This window comes from Macrotis lagotis, chromosome 8, assembly GCF_037893015.1.
Source record: "Macrotis lagotis isolate mMagLag1 chromosome 8, bilby.v1.9.chrom.fasta, whole genome shotgun sequence".
Classification (NCBI taxonomy): Eukaryota; Metazoa; Chordata; class Mammalia; order Peramelemorphia; family Peramelidae; genus Macrotis; species Macrotis lagotis.
The window spans coordinates 141277449-141302075 of record NC_133665.1 but is presented as its reverse complement, the minus strand read 5'-3'; the positions used below and the strand labels follow the sequence as shown (position 1 = coordinate 141302075).

The 24627-nt window shown below is 40.6% G+C and overlaps 1 protein-coding gene across 3 annotated transcripts in view; it reads right to left on the bottom strand.

The window, feature by feature from the left end:
• VGLL4 (vestigial like family member 4) overlaps window positions 1-24627 on the bottom strand; it is a 169765-nt gene that overhangs the window by 27059 nt on the left and 118079 nt on the right. For 2 of the 3 annotated variants that reach the window (XM_074198555.1, XM_074198554.1), the window contains one exon: window positions 16707-16896. In XM_074198555.1, the coding sequence (XP_074054656.1) occupies window positions 16707-16896 (190 nt within the window). Of the gene's footprint in view, window positions 1-823; window positions 952-16706; window positions 16897-24627 lie in introns of those variants that run through there. The other variant, XM_074198556.1, reaches the window with a different exon arrangement.

The window sequence follows — 24627 nt, the reverse complement described above, 5'->3', positions numbered from 1 at the left end:
AAACCCAAAGTGGTGGAGGGCTCCATGCTAGGGAGTTACTTTATAAGTTGCAGGCCGACAAAAAGCATTCATTTTCCATTAAATGTGAACGATCTCTCTATCTCTAATTGATCCTACACTCTGAGGCAACTCCAGAGAAATAAAATTTCCACTGAGGGAAGTGGTCGAATAACTGAGGTCAGAACCTCGAGACTTCAATTGTGGCCGAGGGCTTTCAGTCCCCCCTTGTAATTTTCTTGGAGAATAAATACTCAACTTAAAACATACCCCTCTAGGAGGAAGTCCTGGCAGCTGGAAGCAGCCGAGGAAAAAAGCGCATTGTTCTCCCCCCAATCAGCCGCCACTAGCAAACTATGCCCCATTGTCTGGGGACAGTCACATGAGATCCCGGCCTGGCAGAAACATGTCAGCCATCACCTGAAACTTTGTTACTCCCAATTCATTAAGGAAACAATTACTCAGTGGGCATTAACCCTTGCGAGTCACCAGGGCTGCGGGCCGGGGGCTGCAAGCACAGTGCCAGGGCCAGGGCCAGAAGCGGGGGTGGGGGGGGCAGCGGGGGCTGCCCCTCCTGCGGGCGGGCCTCCGCCCCCCGAGCCGGCGGTGGAGCCGGGGTGCACGCGGCCGGGAGGGGCCGCAGGGGGGCCAGGGGTGGGGGGCTCCCCGCCGCTGTCCCCCCTGGCTCACAAACTAATCGCCTGACTCCTTCACAGCACTTGCTGCCTCATCGTTTAAATTAATTGCAGCTGAAAATACAAGGCTGCCATCTGGTTTGCAAAAGCGAGGCTGAGGGAACGAAATGAAAGGGGGTTTGGGTACTAACCTCACTTTAATCATTGCCAAAGAGCATGAAGACAGCCCAGCGTCCTCCCACAAGAAAGCCTTGGGCCTCCCAAACTTGGCAAGCCGCTGCTGCTCAGAAAGGCTGGGGGGGCCGCGGGCCCGTCAAAATAAAAGTCCCGGCCCGGCCCGGCCCCAGCCAGGCTCCCCTCCGGCCCGGCCCGGCCCCAGCCAGGCTCCCCCCCGGCCCGGCCCGGCCCCAGCCAGGCTCCCCTCCGGCCCGGGGCGCTCCCTCGCTGCTAGGCCCTTCACCGAGGCCCGGAGGGTGGGCTCCATGTTCGGGGAAGGCCTCCTGCCCCTTCTCTCTGTTTCTGGAGCAACCTTTCTGAAAGCTCGGGAGAAGCTGGGGGTGGGGGTGGGGGGTCCCCTGGCCGGAGGAGGCCGCGGGGAAGACTGTCCCGTGCCTGCACCGGGCTGAAGCTGGGCCTAGGCTCGTGTTTTGGAGGAAGCCACAGTTCAGTGCAGGCCGGTGCCCCCCCCCCCCCCAAGCCTTTCTCAAACCCTGCCCTCCTCTTCCAGTTAGCGTATTGTAGGGAAGGCCTGGCCACTGGCCCGCCAAGGCCTGTCTCGGTCACACAGAACTGGCCTCCTCGGGCTCCTGCTGGGACTCTCCTCCGGGCGGTCTCCTCGGGCCTGCCTTCACTGACCGTCCTGGCCAGTCTGCGGAGCCCCCAGAGGAGTGGCCTTTGCCCGCCAAGGACGGAAGGTGTCTCTAGGTCCCCTTGGCTTGGGGAATCAATCCCATTTAAAAGGCCACAGTATAGAGAGGCGAGTTATGGCCAGTCTCAGTGTCCATTACTCTTCAAGAAAGACAAGGAAAGCAACCCCGAGGATAGGAGAGAAACACGTTTTCAATCTGAAATTGAAGCTACGGTTATAGTCCAAATCCTGCCCTTACAGAGGCACTGTCTATAGCAACGGTGTCCATAACACTCAAAATCTCCAGAGTGCAACTTTCTAGTAAATGGTACATCTGTCAAACCTCAGGAAACATCTGGTAAAATGGTTAAATGAGAGTTGTGACTTTAAACTTTTGTTTCAGAGCTTGCTTAGGGGACACAATGCAAGAAACGTTGCTAAATCCATTCTAGATTTTCACTGATTTCTGACTTGGCCCCTGGCTCCTCTAGCATGCAGCGCTACAGGGGAAAACTGTCTTTGACAACAACGGAGAAGGGAAAGGAGAAAGATGATCTTACAAGGCATGATGTTCCCTCATTCTGGCAAGCCAAATCAGAGCTGCTGTGTGTCCTTCATTCTCAAAGAAGATCACAAAATCAGGGAGGGGATGCCATACAAGCACATGAATGATATTTCAGTAGGGAGTACTGTGCTAAGTCACCAGCCTCACTTTCTCCTCCAGAGCCATCTGGGTCCAGTTGACCAGATATGAATCAGGACAACCTAGTGATGGCCTTGGATGCGTGGCAATCAGGGCCACACAGCTGTTAAGTGAGGCTGGATTTGAACTGAGATCCTCCCGATTACAAGGTCAGTGATCTATCTACTGTGCCACCTGAGTATTTAGGCTCAACAAGCTCCCTTAGTTGTCATCAATTAGCAGAATCACAGAATAATCAGAGCAGAAGGAAGCTGTTGGAGGTTGGTCATTTAAAAGGACACCCTGGGTGGCTAGGTGGCACAGTGGATAGAGCACTGGCCCTAGAGTCAGGAGCACCTGAATTCAAATCCGGCCTCAGACCCTTAATAATTACCTAGCTGTGTGGCCTTGGGCAAGTCACTTAACCCCATTGCCTTGCAAAAAAACTAAAAACAAAACAAAACAAAAAAAGGACACCCTAAATTTTTTCAGAAAAAGAAACTGACAAGCATAGAGCTTAAGCCACTTGACCAGGGTTAGAGCCAACTGGCTGATGTTGGGATAGACAATCCAATAGTCCAAACGTCAACTTTACATAAGGTGCTCTTCCCCCACTAATATCATGTAATAGTCATTCAATCTTTTACTATAAGACACATAAGATCTCATCAAATACCACCTCATCAAAACTTAGCAAGGATAGATCAATAGTTTCCTGTCAGGTTCTGTTACACCACTAATAACCAAGATAGTTAAAAACTCTCTTCAGTTTTGGTTAAGAATATTATCCTTCATTCATTTACTATGAATCTTTTGAGTGCAAAGCCCTTTTAAGATATATTCACACTTAGGGTCGGCTAGGTGGCACAGTGGCTAGAGCACCGGCCCTGGAGTCAGGAGTACCAGGGTTCAAATCCCATCTCAGACACTTAATAATTACCTAGCTGTGTGGCCTTGGGCAAGCCACTTAACCCCATTTGCCTTGCAAAAACCTAAAAAAAAAAAAAAAAGATATATTCGTACTTGGCACAATTGCCTCCTAAAAAGTTGTACCCATTAAGATTTTTTTTTAATTAGTCTCCATGATTTTAAAGAGAATCTTTTTGTGTATCAAATGCTCAGTCAGAACTGGGAATACTCACAGTCACAGAAGCTAAAATAAAACTTTTATCTCTAAGGGATTGCTGCTGAGCTTCAAATGAATTACTGACAAGTAATAAAACTGAGAGCAGGAAATAAATGGAGGATCTCTGAGGACATTGGTCTAATAGGATTTGGTTTTGTTTTATGGGTTTGGATAGAAGAGGGATGGGCCTTGTTCCTTCAATCTATTGAGATGAAAAAAATATGGACAAAAATATACTCTTGGGATAGAAGGAGAAAGAAAAGGGATAAGAAGAAAAGAAGGTAGACTGAGTAATACCAAGTGTATGAAAAATCAACTTGATTTTTAGCAGGATTTTTACAGTTAGCTTAACAATCTGGCAAAAAATAAAATTTACTTTCTTCTCTATAGCATTTACAATTGTCTAAGGCATCAAATGACAATGTTTCCACTTAACTTCTATTTCTTCTACAACAGTGTAGCCCTTAAAAATTATTTTCTCTCTTTTCTGTTGTTCCTTATTTTTGAATTTACACTATTCACCATATCTGAATATATAACCTAAACAATTTTCCAAATGTGTTTATTTTCATATTGTTCTCAATCTTATCTTTTTTTTCCATTGGTAATATTTTTATTGGGTTTTTTTTTTTTAGGTTTTTGCAAGGCAAATGGGGTTAAGTGGCTTGCCCAAGGCCACACAGCTAGGTAATTATTAAGTGTCTGAGACCGGATTTGAACCCAGGTACTCCTGACTCCAAGGCTGGTGCTCTATCCACTACATCACCTAGCTGCCCCTCAGCTTTTTATTGTTAAAAAAAACTTCATTGCTATTTTATTTTTACAACTCATCGGTTTCCCATTATAATCCTCCCTTCTTCCTCTCCCAAAGAGTAATTCCCTATAACAGAATATTAATTAAAGAATAAAGAAAGGAGTAATTACAAATAAACTGGAGAAACAGTTCCAAAAAACTTAAAACATGGGGGCAGCTAGGTGGCACAGTGGATAGAGCACCAGCCCTGGAGTCAGTTGTACCTGGGTTCAAATCCGGCCTCAGATACCTAATAATTTCCTAGCTGTGTGGCCTTGGGCAAGCCACTTGACCTCATTGCCTTGCAAAAAACTAAACACACCAAAAATATTCTTACATTGGATATGCTATGCTATACTCAAAACCACCACCTCACCATTCACCATGTCCCAACTGGATAGGCATTACTTTATTTCTAGCTCTTTGTTGCTTCAAATTTGCTGGTTTATATGGAGCCTTTCTCTTGATAACTGGCATCCCTGGGCTCTATGCCTAACAGTCAAAAGGATGGTTTCTGGATCAAAGGATATTCAACAATTTTAGTCATTTTTCTCAGCATAATTCCCAATGCTTTCCAGAAATAGATTTTTGATAAGACAGATAACATCTTCTCAATCTCTTTCAATTTTCAGAGTTCCCTTCTTTCATTCAAATTCCCCATCAAAAAGCCTTCCTTATACACCTGCCTGAAAATGGTACCCACTGGTCACTACCTACACCTTAGGAGCTTATGGGAAGCTAACCCTGTAAGTCAGACCTAACAAATGAGAATGTCTGATGGTGGGAATAAACAAGACAGAATTCCATCCTGCCCTGAATTCCCAAGCAAACAGCTGCCAAGCCAACAGGGGAAAGAGTCTCATCCTGAGCTGAGTTCCCAAGCCTCTACCTCTATCTGGGTTTTCTTTTGGAGGAGGAAAAGGGGAAAAGGTCAGAGACTAAATGGGGTCTTTGAAGTCCCTTCAGATCTACTCATACCTTCAATGATCTCTTTGGTGTCCTTTAAACTCCTACAAGATTTATAGTCTACTCACATTTGTCCACTTCTTATAAAGCAACCCTAAGAGGTATAGTCAATAGAATGCCTCATTCAAAATTGAGAAGACTTAGGATCAGATCCTTCCTCAGATATTCACTGGCTCCGACCCTGAGTATGTCACTTAAGCATTCTCAGCCTTAATCTTCCCATCTGTCAGATAGGGACAATCAGAAAAAGCTGCTTCACAGGATTGTTGCAAAACTCGGATGAGATAAGTATGTGAAGTGCCTTGCAAACCTTAAAAAACCACATAAACATTATTTATTATTTCATATATTTCATTCAAACTGGAGTTGAAGTGGGCTTAAGATATCTGCCCGGCAGTCCTGAAATGACCATTGCTGTCCTGTTTGTTGAGCCCCTACCCTGGCCAGTCACAATTAGAGACCCATGATCTGTGAGAAGTTTTCTTCCCTTTTGGCCTTGGGGTATTTTTCATCATGCCATTCAATACTTGTAATGAGAGCCCAACTGAGAAATCCCAAAGGTTCTGAATAGGGCAGGATACTTCAAGGCTGAAGTCTTATATTCATTATTCATTATTCATTGTCATATTCATTAATGAAAACCCCACTCCATACAAAGCCCTGGGCTTGTGTCTAGGAGAGATAAATGAGTAAGCTTCAAGTTATGCCTTCAAGGAGCTTACAATCTTATGGCGATTCTCTGTGTATATAAATACTATGTAGAGAAATAAGCATGATGTAGGAATTTCATGGGATAACACATAGCAGTGGTAAAAATCAGATCCAGACAAAGGGCTCTAAAAATTTCTGAGATGGAAGAGACCACATTCGGGTGGGAAAGGTTTCCTGGGATTCAGAAAAAGAAAAGGACCCTCCAGAGATGGAGATATAAAGAATGTAAGCTTGAAGGTAGGGATTTTTATTTTTGTTTATAAGAATATAGAAGACCCAGGAACAGCTAGGTGGCGCAGTGGATAAAGCACCGGCCCTGGAGTCAGGAGGACCTGAATTCAAATGTGACCTCAGACACTTAATAATTACCTAGCTGTGTGACCTTGGGCAAGTTACTTAACACCACTGCCTTGCCAAAAAAAAAATTAAAGAAAGAATATCGAAGACCTGATCGTGCTTGGAATATAAGGAAAGGTTCCAGGAGAAAAGAAAAAATTAATTGGGGGGGGAGTTATTTAGTCTCCTTAAAAGTTTAAACCAACAGTCCTAAATAATTCTAAGTAATATGCTCCATCAAATACAAAGACTTTTGAAGGAAAATGAGAAAGACCTGCTAAGTGGAAACATATATTGCGTGTGGGGTTCTCTCTTTTTCTACACACACACACACACACACACACACACACACACACACACACAGTCATACGTTGACCTTCTTTAATGCTGGCTGGCTTGGGATGGAGGGAGACAACTTGTAACTCAAAATGTAAAAGGAATGAACAAATAAAGTTTGAGTAATAAATAAAATTAAAAATGAGCACATAAATAAATAGAAAATAGTCCTATAGTCTTTAAAGGTCCTAAGACCTCCTATGTAAGATTGATCCTTTTATCCAGGATTGTTCATTAAGATTTTAGGCAAATACGGAATTATTTTCTGAGGCACAAATTAGCTTATTAAGTATCTCATAATCTGCCCAGGAAGATCCAAGGAGTTTTAAAAGAAGTTGGACCATAACCCAAGGATTTCTGGTCACTGCTTCCAATAGATCAAGTCCTCTCTTAGTTTTTGATTTACTTTAGGCCCCTTGCTATTGTTCCAGTTCTCTTGCTGTGAGGTCTCTCCTCTATTTCCCATGCCTGGAATGCTCTTCCTTCTTATACCCCCTCCCATTAAGCTTCCCTGACTTCAGCTTCAACCCCACCTTCACTAGGCAACCTCTCTGTGTACCCACTTGCCTTCCCCTCAAGGATGATCTTCTATCTACTCTGTCTTGTACAAATCTTTCAATAGAAGAAAATAGGTGGAAGCAGGAGGTAGTAAAGGCTGGGCTGGGTAACAGGTGGCAGGTCCAGTGAAGACAATATAATTCTTCAGAATCTGGACTGAACCTCTTAAGAAAATTGGGGAATAAAGAGGGAAGCAAGGCAACAGCATAATACATAATGTCAAGAAAGACCCAATTCCTGGCTCCCTCCCAAACCAGTTACACATCTGTGGAAAGGATTTCCAGTGGTCTGAAATCATCTTTCCTGGTCATCAATTAATTAAATGACTAAGGGTAAGCAACGGTTTAATAAGGGAACCAAAAGAAAGAGAATAAACCTTCCTGAGTGGCAACATGGAACAACCCCCAGACTTGGCTTGAATGGGGGGGGGGTCCTCAAGATCACAGGTTTAAAGCTTTAAAGGGCTTTGAAGGTCATGCAGTCCTAACCTGTTTCATTTTACAGATGAGGAAATTAAGGCCCAGAGGTAAACTCCCCAAGGAGACAGAGATGGGATCTGAACCTTGGTCCTCCCACTCCAAATCCATTGTTCTTGCCATGACACCATCTGGACTGAAATCTTTTATCCTATACTTACAGACTATTTAACTTTAAGAAGCCATTTTATTTCTCTGGGAGATGAAAATCTATAATCTATAATTATAAATTATACAAGAGCTTCATTTATATTGTTTATTTGAATTGTGTTTCATTTTTCCTTTAAAAAGTCTTTCATCAGGGGCAGCTAAGTGGCACAGTGAATAGAGCACTGGCCCTGGAGTCAGGAGGACCTAAGTTCAAATATGGAAGACACTTAATTACCTAGCTGTGCGATCTTTGGCAAGTCACTTAACCCTGTTGCCTTTGCCAAAAAAAAAACCCAACAACTAAAACAAAAGTCACTCAGCAAACACTTAGTAGGAGCAGTAGATAGAACATTGGGAAGGAAGATTCATCTTCTTGAGTTCAAATCTGCCCTCAGACATTTAGCCGTCCTGTGACCCTGGGCAAATCATTTCACCCCGTTTGCCTCAGTTTCCTCATCTGTAAAATGAGGTGGAGAAGAAAATAGCAAAACCACTCCAGTATTTTTGCTAAAAAAAAAAAAAAAACAAAAACCAAAAGGGGAAGAATCAGACATGACTGAACAAAACTTATGAATGACTGTCAAACTAGACACCAAAGCACTTTGTTAAGTGTTGGTGTTACAAAGACAAAAATGAAATGCTGGCTGCCCTTCTACTCTTTTAAAAGTTTTATATCTTGACTAATATGGAAATATGTTTTGCATGACTGCACAAGTACAATCTGTGTAAAATTGCTTGTCTTCTCAGGGAGAGATTTAGAACTCAAAAAACTGTTTTAAAAGTTTATGCATAGTTAGGAAAAATAAACCTTTAAATAAATGTATATACTTTTTTAAAAATGGAAAGATTTATGTCTAATGATCCAGATATATGTATATATGTTATATATTTTACACATTTAGTATTCCCAAAAGTCTTAGTGTAGTTTTCTGTTATTAAAGACTTTAAACTGCATTAGCACAGGGACATCCTGTGTATGTGTGTGTGTGTGTGTGTGTGTGATAATAGTAACAACAACAATAATGTTTGTCTTTCATTCGTGAAGATCATGTCATCAGGGAGGTGATAACATGATAAGCACATGAATTGGATTTGAATGGGGGGGGCTGTGCTAGGTCAGTTAAGTCAGCTCCTCTAGAACCATCTGGGTCCACTGGCTAGATATGAATCAGTTCAACTGGAGATGGATCTGCATGCAAGGAATCAGGGTGAAGTGACTTGCCTAAGGTCACACTGAGAGTAACCTTCAATGTCTGAGGCTGGATTCAAACTCCCATTCTTCTGACTCTAAGGCCAATACTCTATCCACTACACCACTTAGCTGTATATGTGTGTATGTATGTCCATTAAAATGTTTTTACATACACACACACACACACACACACACACACACACACACCCCAAAAAGCTCATTTCACTTAAGAACAGCAAACCAAGAGGTTCCATAAAATCAATTGTGAGCTTTTCAATCAGCCCAACTTCCAGGGGCATATATGGATTTTTTTTCAGTTTACACAAGGTCATTACTTCACTATGGATGGCAGTTTAAGTCAGAGGTACAGCAAAGCTGTCTAATTGCCCAGCAAGGGGAGGAATATCCCAGCCCCACCTTATCATGTTAAAGCAGCTGTGATAAAGTGTGGGACAAGCATCTTCTCACTTCTCAGGGATTGAACAGACCCCACCCCTGATACTAATATCAAATAACCCAGCCAACCCCTGGGTTTCATGGAGTCTCCATTCCAATCCATCAATATCATTTCTTAAATAGAAAGGTAAGGAGGAGAGGAGTTCAAATAGAGGACGACAACATGATTGGATTCCTTATACTGGGCTCTGGTCCACAATCCAGATCCCCTGTTTGGCAGAGCTGATAGCTACTGCCAGATTCAGTATATTAATGCCTCATTACGTTCTTTAATTGTGCTTTGAAGACAAACTAGGAAGAAACTTCAAACTGATGAAATGTTTTTGGGTGTCGGTGATAGGGGAGGTTGGGGAGATTAGGTGTGTTTCAGTTTTAAAAAAAACCATAAAGCATAAAAAGCAAGGCACCAATCAATGACACAAACCCAACTCTTCCCTCCATAATCTTGTTTTCTCCTTGTGATGGCAACAATGTGCCCGGCAATACTGTTTTAAAAACAAAAAACAAAAACCTTCCCCACAAAAATCCTATCATTCAGAATATAATTCTAAGTATTTCTCTCAGCATCCAGGCAATAAGCCTGAAAAGAAGGAGGGGGGAGAGGTTTTAAATCATCAAGACTGGCTTCCCTGGCTCCTGCTCTGCTGAAGGTAATGGCCCTTGAGTGCTTCTGAGCCCTGAGTGGCTCCACAGGCTAACAAAGAAGAGGCCTTAGGAGGTCACAAATGCAAAGGCGAGATTCCTCCCATGACTTGTGCAGAACAGCTGCAACCGGTGGCCCCAGGAGCGTGGCATCTTGGTGTCTACTGGAAACCAACCTAAGTGATCCAAGGGAGACAGACGGCAAACAGAGAAGGAGGGACACAAAAGGACCTCCATTTCAGAAGATAAACATACACTTCCTCTCAAATCCCAGAATGAATGCATGTGGTCTCATCCGGAATCTCTGAGCAGAATGGTCTTGTCCTTTTCCAGGTTCATTAAAGCTTTTTTTCAAAGTGCTGTTTTCTATGTGCTCTCAGATAACAATTCGGTCCTTGGGGTGGGTGTTTCTTATTACCTAAAAGGCTGCAGTTTATCATTGTTCTCTCCACCCCCCACCCCCACTCTAGTAGAGTTCAAAATAAAGTGCCAGCCACTCAAGGCTGAAACAACAGGGCGCCTGTGGGCACCCCAGGTAGGCCTTAGATAAAGGCGCTGCATCCCCTTTCTCTGCCCCTTTGGCTGCTGGCACCTTTGGCGCTGGTCTGTTGTGTGTGTGTTGTTTGGCAGAGAGAGCTCCAAGAGAAGAAATGGCTCTCTGGCTTCCAAGCTCCCCGGGAGGACTCTTAAGGCAGAAACGATGCCTGCTGGGAAAAAGCTGATGTCAGCGCTTAAGAACAACTCCCTGCGAGGATAAGGAGGGCTTTGTTTTCAGCTGAACTGTGAAAATGAGAAAATGCCTCCTGCCTGACAAACAAGAGACCCACACAGCCCAGGTCAGGCCTAGGACCTTGAGTTAAAGGTACAACACTTGGGCAGCCTCAAGCTCCCCTCCCTCTCTCTCAAAGCTACGGATGTACTGGCCAGGACCGGGCAGTGACCAGAAAAAGAAAAGCAAGGCAGCCCCCAAATTAGCTACCTTTTCACTATAACCGATATAATGGAACCCTTGCTGGGGTGATGGAGGCACAACCTGTCTTAGAACAAAATATTTCACAGATTTCATGTTTCCAATATGGGACAATTATTACCATGCTAATTAGGAAGTAACATAAGCTTGAAAAATCAGAAGAAAATATCTGTTCCTAAAATAAACTGATCATGTAGGAACATTAAAGTATGATTTTTAAAATATGTTAAAGTGAGATGGCAGTGGGAAGGTATAGACTCTATACCTCCACTTAAACTAAACTTTTCCCAATCTGTAGTAGGGGCAGAGCGCAGGAGGAGGTCAAAGAAAATACACCATTTAAGGATATCAAATTGAGCCAGGAAACTTAAAAGAAAATTGTGTCAGGTTCAAACACTTTTAAAGCCAGTCAAAAAACTACTCAATTTAAAAATTTTCCAACCAAGGCCACCATGAGTTTCTATCACTATATTAATCATGGTGTGAGTTTGAATACAATACTCAGTCCTTCCTATATCATGAAGAATAGAAAAACATCTAGTGTTCATTTCTACAATAAAATTACGATTTTAAAGTCTATTCAAGGATGCAGCTACTTAGTAAGTTATTCCTGAACACTTCTTGAAAAAAATTTACTAACAATTAAATACCTAAACCTAGGATTTTTCCATTTTCTCCTGTTCTTTACTATTGACATATAAATAATTAGACTGTTCTACATTATGATAATATGATTGTATATTTCTATTTACCCCAAATCTGTCCTTCCCCACTCCCTACTCTAGTAGAGTTCAAAATAAATGTTGTCTCAAGCTTTTGGGGGGACCTCAATTCAAGATTTCCCCCTAAGAAAATTTGAAGAATGTCCTCCTTCCTCCTCCCTCCTGGAGCGAATACCTTTCCTAAGCAACTTTGTATTCCATCTCTATATATTACATGTTTTCATATATATATATGGTCTTCCCTGTTGGGATATAAGCTCTTTGTGTTTTTCTATTCTTATTACAGGGCTTATTTCAGGGCTTAGAACTTAAATTCCTAATAAATGCTTGTTGATTGATTAATTATAGTCATAGAGAGTTGCTTTGGGGCCCTAAAAGTGACTACTTCCATTGATTGTTTTTCATTTTTCTCTTACTTTTCTGTGTCTTTGGCAAATGACCAAATATCAGGGGAAAAAAAGATGAAGAACAGCAAAGGAATTATGCAGAAACTGGAAAATTCACTCCTTGAATAAGTAAGAATCCATTGTTTCCTTCTCTGTGAGATGAGGCAAATGTGTTAGGTGACTTTTTTTTTGTTTTGGGTGAAATCATGAATTAAGTGATTTGCCCAAGGTCACACAACTAGTAAGAAGCAACAATTCTGATTTCAACTCAGGTTGTTCTGACTCCAGGGCCAGTGCTCTATTCACTATGCCACCTAGCTGCCCCTATTAAAAATGATTAGTTCTGTTGGTGATAAAATGAGTTAAACTTCATGGCCAGAGATAACTTACTCTGCCTTCCCATTGAATATCATTGGTAACAAATTCCATTTAGCAAGGAGTATGTACTAAATGAATATTCATCCTTATTCCTAGATAGACCCAAAAACCCCTCATGTGTTCTGGATAAAGGATTATTAGTTTTAATCTTTCTATATGGACAGCAAATTAAGAAATTTCAACTTTTAAAAATTAAATTCGTGCTCAAGCTGCAAGATTTATAGACCTAATAGGGCATCGCCATATCCCCATTACAAATATATACTTAAACCAGTGAAAACTACTTCAGTTTGGAGTGTAATTTACTGACCCAAAACTCTTCAGCTCAGAGGCCTCCCCATCAAATTCCACCTGTCCTCCAGCCCAGAATAAGTCTCTTTAAAATAAACACCCTGTTAGCATATTCTTTTCACTATGTCAACTTGGTTTGAGTCACCTATTCTAGCTACTTCAAATTTCTTATCGACACAAAAACACTTAGCCTTTTTATTAAGCAAAAAAAAAAAAGCTCTGATTAAAAGTGACCAGGGAGAGTAAATTGGATTATGTATCAGTGTAAAGGTAACATTCTACATGAATCCTTAGAGTCCCTTCAAAATGTGAACTCTGGAGATGACTAAATACATTACTTATAAGGTTTGTGATCTCTCGAGGTAAAAGGAAATTTCATTCCTAATTTATAATCATATCAAATTTATAAATAGAGTCCACATTTTCCTTTATTCAAAAAACAACAGTAACTTCATGTGAATTATAGGATTTCCTTTTAACTGTATCATTGGGTCTATTTCAACTGGGGAATAAGGAGTAAACTGCTTAATTTAAGATAATACATTAATTCTTCAGTCTACCACAGTTCTTTTCTCCCAGGGAGATAGAACAATTACGCTGGGCAGGAGACCTTTTCTGTGTCTTTATTAGACATGGTCTATCAGGTGGTTTTGCTTAATTATTTTTCTTAGTTATAAGAAAGAATTCAATGGGAGCAAGGGAGCTGCTATTTTCAGAAATGACTGCAATATAAAAGCAAAAGGGCTTCAATAAAACTTATTATGACAAATGATTGAAAAAGCAAACAGAGATTTGAGCTAGTTGGAAAATAGGATCCGACCCAAAATTCAGGTATGTTTGAACTTTAAAAGAAAGCCACATGATACCACTTAAGTATGAAAACCACCCAGATCAGTTATTCCATTTACCACTACAGAACAGAGGCTCCTCGGAATTAAAGATTAGACTAGAACTGTTTTCAATGAGACCTATAAGAAGTGAATCATTAATTAGTCTGAGAAAGAATAGCAACATTATATTATTATTAGTTGAACTGCAAAAGAAAATCTGTAATACCAGAAGACCTTTACAGACTATTAGAGATCCCCATCACATTTGGAGAATCTGGTGGATTTTACTCTTCTCAGTTCCCCACCCCCACCAAGATCATCTTTTAAAATTGCTCTCACCAGTCAAAGACTTTATATACAAACTAAATTTCCCCTCTGATGGGGAAAAGAATTTCATATGAGCATTGCATGGATAGAGAACTCTATCCAAAGGATAAATGAGCAGGGGCAGGAATAGCAGCCGTGTTCCTAGTTTGTAGCTCCAAGGCACCATCTTCTCTATAGAGTAAAATACAATGAAATTCAATAACCGTCTCTGCAGCCTCCTACTCTGTGCTCAACAAAGCCAGCACCTCAATCTAAGTTTGGAAAGTTATCTAAATACAATTGTTTTCATGAAATGCAGCCAAACCATATATCTTGGAAACCTCTGAGCTAGCTGCCAGCTCTGTTTTTGAACACTGTTCCTTCCCCAGATTTATTATGATTTTGTAAATGATAAAATAAACAAAACACATTTTATTACAAGTTCTTAGATTTAAGAGCACAAAAACAAAAGCATATTTTATGAACTCCTATAGAGATTAAATATAGTATATTATCAACATCAGTATAATTCTGCTCCAGAAGAAAAGAAAGGAGGTCTGTAAGCCATTTCAGAAAACCTTTGTTTTACTGGCCCACACTGTAGCTTTCAATAGAAAAATTTTGTATTTATTAAATGCCACTACAAAAAGATGCTGCATGGTCAGATATCCTTCTTATTTGCAAATGAGCACTCCCCTAACTTTTTATAAAGCAAGAACAGAGCATTAAGAAACATCCTTAAAATTAATCATTAGCTAAAACAAGGAAAAGAAAATAGATGATTCTGGTTAATTAAATGCTAAAGGAGAAACCCTAGTTAAACTCCAGGGCAAATCCGTGAGACCAGAGGGTCAAGATAACAAGACTATTCCTCCCTCTTTGCTACTCAGAGATCTGCAATGAAGATCAGTATACGGTGATGCTAGTTTTGGCTTTCAACTATCTCAATATGAAGCCAAATGGATGAACTTTAGTCTTTCCAATTCTATCAACTCAGACCCAATGATAAATCAAGTTATAAGATCTGGCACAATGGTCGGTGACATTTCAAGTCAACACAGGACTCCTGAAATTACTTTCTCCCACCACCACCTGGAAAACAATTATAAAAATTCCACAAATGCTGCCATTGCCGGTTAAAGGTATCAAAGGAACAAAATTTAGATTCATCAGATTAAAAGAGACCTCAGAGTCTATCTAAGATAACCCTCTCATCTAACAGATAAGGAAACTGAGGCTTAGAAAGTTTTGTCTATGGTCATACAGGTGGCAAGGAGTAGAGTTTGAACCCAGGGGGAGACATCAAGTTCAAGGCTTTCCACTCTGCCATTGGCTTTGAAGGGACCTACACCAGACTCTCCAAAGAACAAAGGACTCTAAACAGTTAAACAGACAATATTCCCCAGCCCCCCTCCACTTGTGAGATTTCATTGTTTTGCATCGCCTTGGTCCTGGATTCCTGATTTGTAGCAAATTCCATAGCTGCAGACTGCAGGCTCAGCCTCTGACTAACACCACAGTGATTTATTTGAAGATAAATACCTCCGTCAGTGTCTTATGACTGAACACAACAAGCCAAGGCAGGGTGGAATGTGGGGAATGCAGCGGGCTGCCGGGGCCAGGGCAGCAGGCTCCACTCATCAACCTACCTCCGATTGCTCAAGTGCTCAGGATCACTTCCTCCAGTGAGGAAGGAAAGAGGGGAACTCTCTGGGCTTCAGATTGCTGCCAGAAATAGAAGCATTCCCAGAAACAAGAACTAGGAAGAACAGCGAGTGGATTAATTACCAAACAATTAGCTCTCAGTTCGTTCTGAGTCCCTCCTGCCCATTCTTGACAGGATGGACAAGCAAGAAGCCACCTTTAGAGCTACGTACGCAGAAAACGTCACAGCTTTGATCCTTTTACAGATGGACTGCCAGGGATTGAAGGTGATCACACAAATAAAATCTGATAACAACTGGTGCCCACACAGTTGTCAAACCAGACTCTGCTGAGCAGCTGGCTCAACATCTCCCGGCCCAGGAAATATGTAAAACATCTCTCTCTCTCTTTCCAAGGAGTATGCTGGGAAGACAGCAAGAGGAGAAGTCAGAATATAGTACAGTGGAAACTGCTTTTCCAATATAGGTAGAGATGTTCCATAAATGTGTTGTCACCTCCACCAGAATGTGTCTGGCATATTGTCAGTCCATGAGCCTAATTCTTTTTCTTTCAGTTCATTCATTAGGCATTAATCCCATAGGACTAGAACTAATGTTCAACATATGTAGTAGAGTAACTTTAAATTCTGTATCCCTACAAAAAAAAAACCCAACTGGAAAGGACGTCCCAGGAAAGGCCTCCAGCACATAATGGACACAACCTAAGGCCAAAGAGGGCACCTGAAAAGGATGGTTAGTCTAGTTAGAAATAAGGAGAAATGAAGTGATTTTCCCACAGTCACCCAGGCAGGAAGTGGAAGAGCATGAATCTGAACCCAAATTCACTAACTGTAGATCCAAGGCTCTTTTCTGTGTCTCACTGCCCATCTATCAAAGGTTACTTTTCCTAAGAAGGATATACATTCTCTATGTGTCTGTACATGGATATATGTGCGTATCAGTGTATACAGAGAACACGACCAATGGGAATCAGTAACCTAAGAAGTTGTGGCTGGAAGACAGAAGGCAAGCTAGAGCCACCGTACCAAAGTTGGAAAAGAATGTCGATATTCATACAAGTCATTTGGAAATAAATTCTCTGTCGATCATTCAGATTATTTTTTTACACTAAGTTAGCTATTCACCCTTTGGCACTATCAACAGCAGAACTAAATAACAATCGATTTCAGACTCAGCCAATGGGCCCTGAAGAATCCTGGATTGAGATGGGCATGAGGCCCCAGTGGGGCTACTCAGAACAAAAAGAAGCCACTCACAAATGGGGGTTGAAGATCCGACTCATCTTGGACACATGGTCATTTTCACAGTCTAGGTCATCATCCCCTTGTTCCACACTAAACTTCCTCTTGCTGGGGCTGATGGGAGGGGGCCCTGTCCGATGATTGGTGAGGGCAGAGGACACAGGAAGGGCTTGCATTCTGGGTTCACCTCTTAGAGCAGCTTCACCTGCGAGAAGAGAGGAGATACAATCATCAAGAGGAAACACAGGCCCATAAGTCAATCCCTTCCCCAGCCCCACCCCCAAGTCAATTCTGGCTCCTTCCAGAACTGTTCCCACTGGAAAGTTTTGGCATTTTGGCCAGATGCCTCCCATGCTCAGAACATGGTTTGAGTGCATGCTTAGAAGCCAAGCATGAACCATTTTATATAAGACATGGGTTTTTTTTTTTTAAGCACAAGTAGTCTTTAGGGTAAAGTTTAAAAATAAAAGTTGGAATAAAATAACAGGGAGAAAAAGAGCCTGTTTACCATAAGTAATCTTCAAACCTCATCAAACAGACAGGTTTTGAAGGGGTCTTGATTCCTGGCCATGGTAGGAGACAAATTCAATGCTGACCGAGCTCATTAAAACCAAAGTGTCAAATTAACTTTTCTTGGTGTTTATATTTTCATCAACTCTTTTTGGCATGTTATTTTATTCTAAAAGAATTTATGAGTTAGTAGTTCACTTATTGATAGGGGAAAAAGAAATCAAGGAAGAAGAAACATTTTCTTCAGAATTTTTGGTATAATCAACCAATTCACAAGCATTTATTAAGCCTTTACTTTGTGTACCAGATGAAAATAAAAAGAAAAGCAAAACTAGTCCCTGCCTTCAAGAAGCTGACATTCTAATGGAGGAAGAAAACATGTACATAAAAAGGCAAATACTGGATACATAAAGAGGGAATGGAAGGTAACTTTGGAAGAGAAGGCACTAGCCCCTGGGAAGCAGTGAAGAAACAAGACACTTCTAACATCATCTATCAGGATGACGAGGCTTCTTCCAATTTGAACACACCAGGAATTAGGGAAATTGTTAAACCAAGAGGGTGTAAGATCCATGAACTACCCAGCTGGAATTTTGACCCAATATAACCCTGGGACTCTTGATCATTCACATATCAAAATACTGATGCAAAGCTATAGTTCTCATTTATTGAAAATGAAAATAAATTTAGTTTTTACAAATTTTTTTCACTAAGAACACATCCCATATTGTTTAAAAGGGCATGTACAAGATACAGACAAAAAACTAGAAGAGATTACAGAGCGAGTTCAATGTCCTCATTTTACAAATGAGAAAACTGAGGCTCATTGAGGGGGAGGAAAGTCCAAGGTTTCCCAGATGACACTTGGAACAAGGTCATGGAACTCCAGGGTTTCTGCACTTTTTCTGTCACCAAGTCAATTTAAGCTCAAAGGTAAAACAACACTTCTAGAAGGTTTTCATTTATGTGGGGGTGGGGGAAAAGGAAAGAGGAGAAGATTGGCAAGGGAAGAATAATCAATGTTTCCACAAGCATAAAGAGTTCAGAAAGCAAAATCATTTTATCATACCAAGCATTGGCCTCTGAGGCTTGAACCATTTTTATTTTCACTTGGTCCCAATTTGGGAGTAATATTAGTTTAAAGTCAACTTCATCTGAGGCCTTGTGGTCCCTGAGAAAGGAAAGCTTTGTCTGCCACCACTAATTTTCATATCATCACTGATGGGTGGATGGTTTTTGAAACAGTCATCTATTTCATTCACGTATGACAAGTGTGATTTTGTTGGGGAAAAGGAGGAGCAAGGGGCAAACGTTCTGAATGTTTACCAGGAAAAACAAACATGTTGCCAATTTAGTCAGCACGACATAAACTAGCAAATATATAGTGACCCATAATACACCACAAGTCAGACTTCCTTTTAGAATGCTGGCAGCAAAACTATAGTGGAACTTTCCATTTCAAACTAAATGTCTAAAAAACGAGGAGCTGTTCTGGTCTGGGACATTCAGAAAGCCAGGCCTACTTAATTTTGGTCACATACAGAATTTGGACCATCCCCATATTCTGTCATAGGATCTAAAATTGAAAGAAACCTTAAACATCCAGTATAGCACCAATACCTCCATTTTACAGACATAGAAACTGAGGCCCAGGAAAGCTACCACCTTCCCAAAGTCTCATAAATAGTAAGAACAGAAACTGAGATTTGTGCTTATGGCTTCTGATTCTAGCCATAATGTTCCTTCCAAAATCCCAAGAGTGTACAACGGGACCTTAGAGAAGGGTGAGATCTGTGTGAGCTCAGTCTGGGGAAAACTTCAGAAAGGAGACTGGACCTTAGTCCAACTTTGGAGCATGGATGGAATTTCGGAAAGGAGAGGCTTACTCCCTAGGTAGTGTAACAGGCCCTCACCTGATCCTGTTTAACTTAGTCAATCAATAAATGTTGAGGAAGTACATACTGGGAGATACGTACCTGAGAAGGTCTAGTCTAATTGGTTCTGGTGCATTCCCTTATATACAGCCTACTAAGTGGAAGCATGGAGAAATGATGGAGAAATTCACTATTCTCAAAGAATCGGTATCCTCTTGTCCTCGTGTGGACTGACTAACAAAGTGTAGGCTTCACAATTTCATACTTCATTATTAATTCTGGCTCCCCAACTAGATTGTACACTCCTTATTGGAGATTCATGCACTTAAGATGGTGAATTGACCTACTGAATAATGATGAACAATATTATTATTATTAATAATAATAATGTGACATAGAAATTTTAGAGTTACAAAAGGAATTCTCTAATAAGCTCGTTTGATCCACAGTACAATGCATCATTATTTTTCTTAAAGATGAGGAAACTGAGGCAATGATCAACTGCCCAGATTGACTATGATTTAGTGGCAGAACCAGGGCTGCTCACAGGTCTCCTTTGTCAAAGACATGTGTTTTTAAGTTGACTCAATCACTCTTAGGCAGCAAAGCAAGGAGGAGTTTTTTTTTTTTCCCTAATAATAATCACTAGTATTTACACAGTACTTCAAAGATTGTAAAGTGCTTTGAAAATACTTTATTTTATTTGACTTGATGCCTAAGGTTTTTCCTGTGTTACATACATTAATCAAAGCGATTATAATATGTTGCAGCTTTTATGAACTGTATATGCTGGTCAAGATTGGAGAAAGGATCACAGTGTTTAGATTTATAAAGGAAAGTAATGGATACAAAAACTGTATAGAAAATAGCTCTGCCATCATTTCTGAAGACAAATTTTGAGGATAAACCCTGCCTAATTCAAGGTTTTCCATCTTATCGTAAACTAAATCTCTGCCGAGGCCTTCAAGAGTTTTAAAAAGTTTGTTTTTTTGCTATCTCCCCTTCTCCACAATCCAATTGTGATATGTCTCTTTCTGTCTGAATACAGGCCATGATCCCCTGAATTGACATCATCCTACTGGCAAGACAGGCCCCTGATAAAACAACTGTACTCTACCATCTCACAATCCAGCTCAGATCTCCCCAATTCATTGCTGTACAGACCAGTGTCTGTGTAAGAACAGAAACACCAATAGCCACCACAGATTCACTTTCTTCCAAATAATACTTCTCTTTGTCTCAGAGAGCAGCTGCTGGGGATAAGCCTCTTTCAAATAGTTCTGCTTGTGCCTATTCATCCCATTTAACTTTGGGGGAAAAATAGGGCTGTTGGGCAACATGATGAAATACATAGAAGGCAAACAGAGATAACCATGTGACGTAGTGTCTGCCTGGACATAGTACGCGTCAGACAGTTCTTCCATAACTCAGAAACAGAGGCCCAGCCATCCTCCAACCAGCTTGGGGGGTGGGGGGTGGAGAGGGAGAGAGAGAGAGAGAGAGAGAGAGAGAGAGAGAGAGAGAGAGAGAGAGAGAGAGAGAGAGAGAGAGAGCTCACATGTATACACAATGACTCTCATCTACCAATAGAATGGTTACATCATCCATGAGGATCATTTATATTGGAAAAAAAACAATGATGGGGGCTAGTGATGACTTCAGAAATATTCCACAGTCCCCTTTGATGATTCCTGATTTCTATTTACTAACTCAGAGGATTTTGTTTGTAATTCTGTGCTCTTCATAGTAATGTATGACTGTGTCTTGTCTCCTCTACTACTCAGTGACTAACAGGGCATTAAACATCAACCAATTAATAAACATTTATTAAAAATTGGATAGTGGTAATGAAATGTGCTGAGAACAATCTGCTTTATGGGTTATTAATAATATCAAGATTTATAAGGTGACTGGAGGCTTTCGGAATGCTTTATATCTGTTTGCTATGGAATGAGATTTCAATCTCATGATATCATTAATCTATAATGAGATATCAATATCTTTGGATCCTCACAGCACCCTGTGAGAAAGTTGCTATTATCTTTCAGCTAAAGCTAAAAAAAGGTTCAGGGATTTGACCACTCGGTTATTAAGTGTCTGAGGACAGAATTCAACTTCAGGGCTTCCTGACTCCAAGTCCCACACTTCATCCACTGTGCTACCTAGCTGCCCCGTAATTATTATACATCAGGAAAATAGCAATAAACTCAATGTAAGAGTTTTCCCTGCATTCTAGTTGTTAGTAAAAACAGATAGTTGACAAGGAAAAAATTGATATTAGGGTTTCATTTGAGAAAACAACTCCAAGAGTATATGGTATCAAGTCAGGCCAATGTCTACCCAAATTCAAACAGAAATGGGGGCCACTAAAGCACATATACAGATCCCTGTAGGCTGCATATTTATTTTTTAAATGTGATATCTGTTTTACTGTATTTTTATTTATTTTGTTAAATATTTCTCAATTAATGATTTGAACTTCACTCAGGAATGTCTCAGGCTATCGACAACCCACATTCAGGTCTAGTATCTCTGCACTATATCCACATTGGCAGTAGAGAAGAAACCTGAGAAAACATCTTCCCAAGGATTTGTATTTCCTAGCATATGATGAGATTTGCTTCAAATGCATTAATGATATTATATTGTATGATGATATTATAAAGTATTGCTGAGTAAGTCACTTGATCCCATTACTTTGCCAAAAAACCCAAACAAACCGAAAAACAAACAAAAAAATCAAAGTAATGCTGCTCAGAGGGAGTATGAGTAAAAGATGTATATGAGATACCTATACTGCTATCAATTAATTACAAGGGCATTGGGAAATTATAAAATCACCATGGAAACAGCTGATCATATTTAGGACATTGTACCTTGACAGGAAAGCAGGCACCTTAGAAAAAAAATTTGTAAAGTTGAAAGAAAAAAGACTTTCCAATTAATCCTCAGTTAACCTGAAATTTAATTAAACAGAATACTACAATTGCTAAGCATTAGAGTTTGCCTATTCTTCAAATGTGCAAAGTGTCTTTGCCCTAGAAAAAATGCTTTCAAATATTAAGTCATCTTACTTATAATCATCTTGTATTAAGGCAGAATGACTTCCCCTTTACAGATGAAGAAACTGGAGTGCTAACAAGATATGACTCTAAAATTCAAGTAACTATTGACAATGCTAGCTGACAACACAGGTCCCCTGATTATAAAACCCATGTTCTTAAAGTGAGGCACTCATTCTTTGTTTGGTTTTTGCAAGGCAATGGATTTAAGTGACTTGCCCAAGGTCACACAGCTAGGTAATTAGAAAGTATCTGAGACCAGATTTGAATTCAAGTCCTACTGACTCCAGTTGCTCCATCAAGTACCACCTAGCTGCCCCAAGGCACTCATTCTTAAGCAGCAAAAGGAGGAGCTTTCTCCTAATAACAATCTCTAGCAACTGATAGTATATCAAGTAAACCACTTCTAAAATTACTTTATTTATCCCTCAATAACCCTATGAAATAGACTCTAATCTCTATTGAGCTATCTAGTTAGATTAAAGGAGGACTAGAATTCTTCAGGAAATATCCATTGCTAAGGACTTACTGGAGTCCAATTGTTCTCCCTCACCTAGGACTCTAAGCCCAAGGTCTATATATCTATCATATAACATCAGCCCTGAATTTGAGTCCCAGCTTTGTCTCAATCTCCAGGATCTTGGGGAAAATATTTAAATACTTGTGTAAAATAGGGAAAATCATATTTCAGTCTACACTTTACAGGATTGTTATAAGAATAAAATGAGCAAATTTATATGAAGCTCTTTGTTACCACTTTGGGAAGAGGGGAGCTCTAGATTTCATTGTGGGATCCTGGTGTGGAAACTCCACTAATGGATCAGTAACTTCTTACTATAGTCTTAGAGGGTAGCCTGGGCACTGACATAGATAGCATCATGAATTAGAGTTGGAAGGAATCTTGGAGAAAATCTATCTTAACTCCATCATTCTACAGTTGAGAAAGCTGAGGACTAGAAAGGTGAAATGACTTGCCCAAGGTCACAAAGGTCACATATTAGAATCCAGGGCCTCTGACTCCTAAGCCAGAGTTTTTTCCCCATTGGTTTTTCAAATACTGAAGCTAGTCCTCCTTTATCCACTATGCCTCATTCCATAAATATAAGCTTTTCAGAATAACTAGTGACAAGTGGAGAGTCATTCTATAGAAACAGGGTTGGAACAGGGGTCTTACTGTTTAGTAAACGGTAGCAAGGAAGTTAATATAGACTTAATGTCATAAGCACCTGAGGTCATGAATACCTAATATATTAAATTCAGCTGCTGAAAAGCTTCCCTTTGAGACCCGTATCCAGAGCCATCATTACCATGTGGTAAATAAAGCTTTGCCCTAGGGAACCAGCATAATGGAAGGAGAAAATTAGTATTTCCTCCATGAAAAGGCACATTCCTTCTCTGAATCCCCCCCCCAACACACACACACACACACACACACACACACACACACACAGTACTCTGGTGGCCCTAGCAATACCCCCTTTCAAAATTCCTTCAGTATAGACCCTCCCAAATATACCCAGAGGTGACTTCTCTCCTATAGAAGCCTCCTCCCCCACTAACTTCAGATAGAAATAAGCTATACCTATGTCTACCATAGCTATTCACTGTCTCCAATGTAACTTTCATTGCTGCAAAGAAATTTCAGATATGGACATCACCTCTGAGACTAGAGAAATAACTTGGGACTCTGGATCCATATCAGAACATGTATGAAAGATTACAAGAAATAGGGGCTACAGGTTTTAAAATGTACTTGGTGTGTTCACTGGTACTAAAGGAGTCAGGGGGTGTACACAGAAAGGCCTCTGAAAGAGGCCAGGGGAGGGATCAGGATAAGATAAGAGCACAGAATGGACATCCCCACTGCCACCATGGATCTTTAGAAGCATTAGAGCAAAAGTCAAACAGGACAGGTTGTCATTACTGGAGGGAATACCTGCATTGATGAGATCATAGATTTGTTCAAGTATTACTTGGATACAGGAAAGTCTTTCTACTTTTGACTAACTGGTGGATGGGGAAAAATAGTTTGAATGAGTGGAAGTTGTGCAATAATAAGGTCTTAGTGAACTTGTAAGCCATTACAACTATTCAATAGCTCTCTATTTCAATAGCCATTGCCTTTTGGGTACTTTATAGCCTAGACTAAATGTATGCCCCCAAACAGAACTCCAGTCAAAACATTCATTTATCATTAACAAATTCAAGGACCTTTAAAAGGACCCTAAAAACAAGATCTACATTGTTGATTTGCTTAGTAAGCTTCATAAATCATACAAAGTGAAAACTAAAGCCTATGAAAAATCCTCAAAAATTCAGGATGAATAGTATCAGAATTCCTGTTTTGTACTAGATCCTTAAGCCCCTCAAAAAGAAGCAAGTAGGCCGGCCGTAATGCCAGCACCAGCCTGGAAGACTCCATGTCCAGGTTCAAGTGTGACTTCTGCCTGTGATCATGATGGTGTCCAATTTACTAGTTGTCCTGCTTCT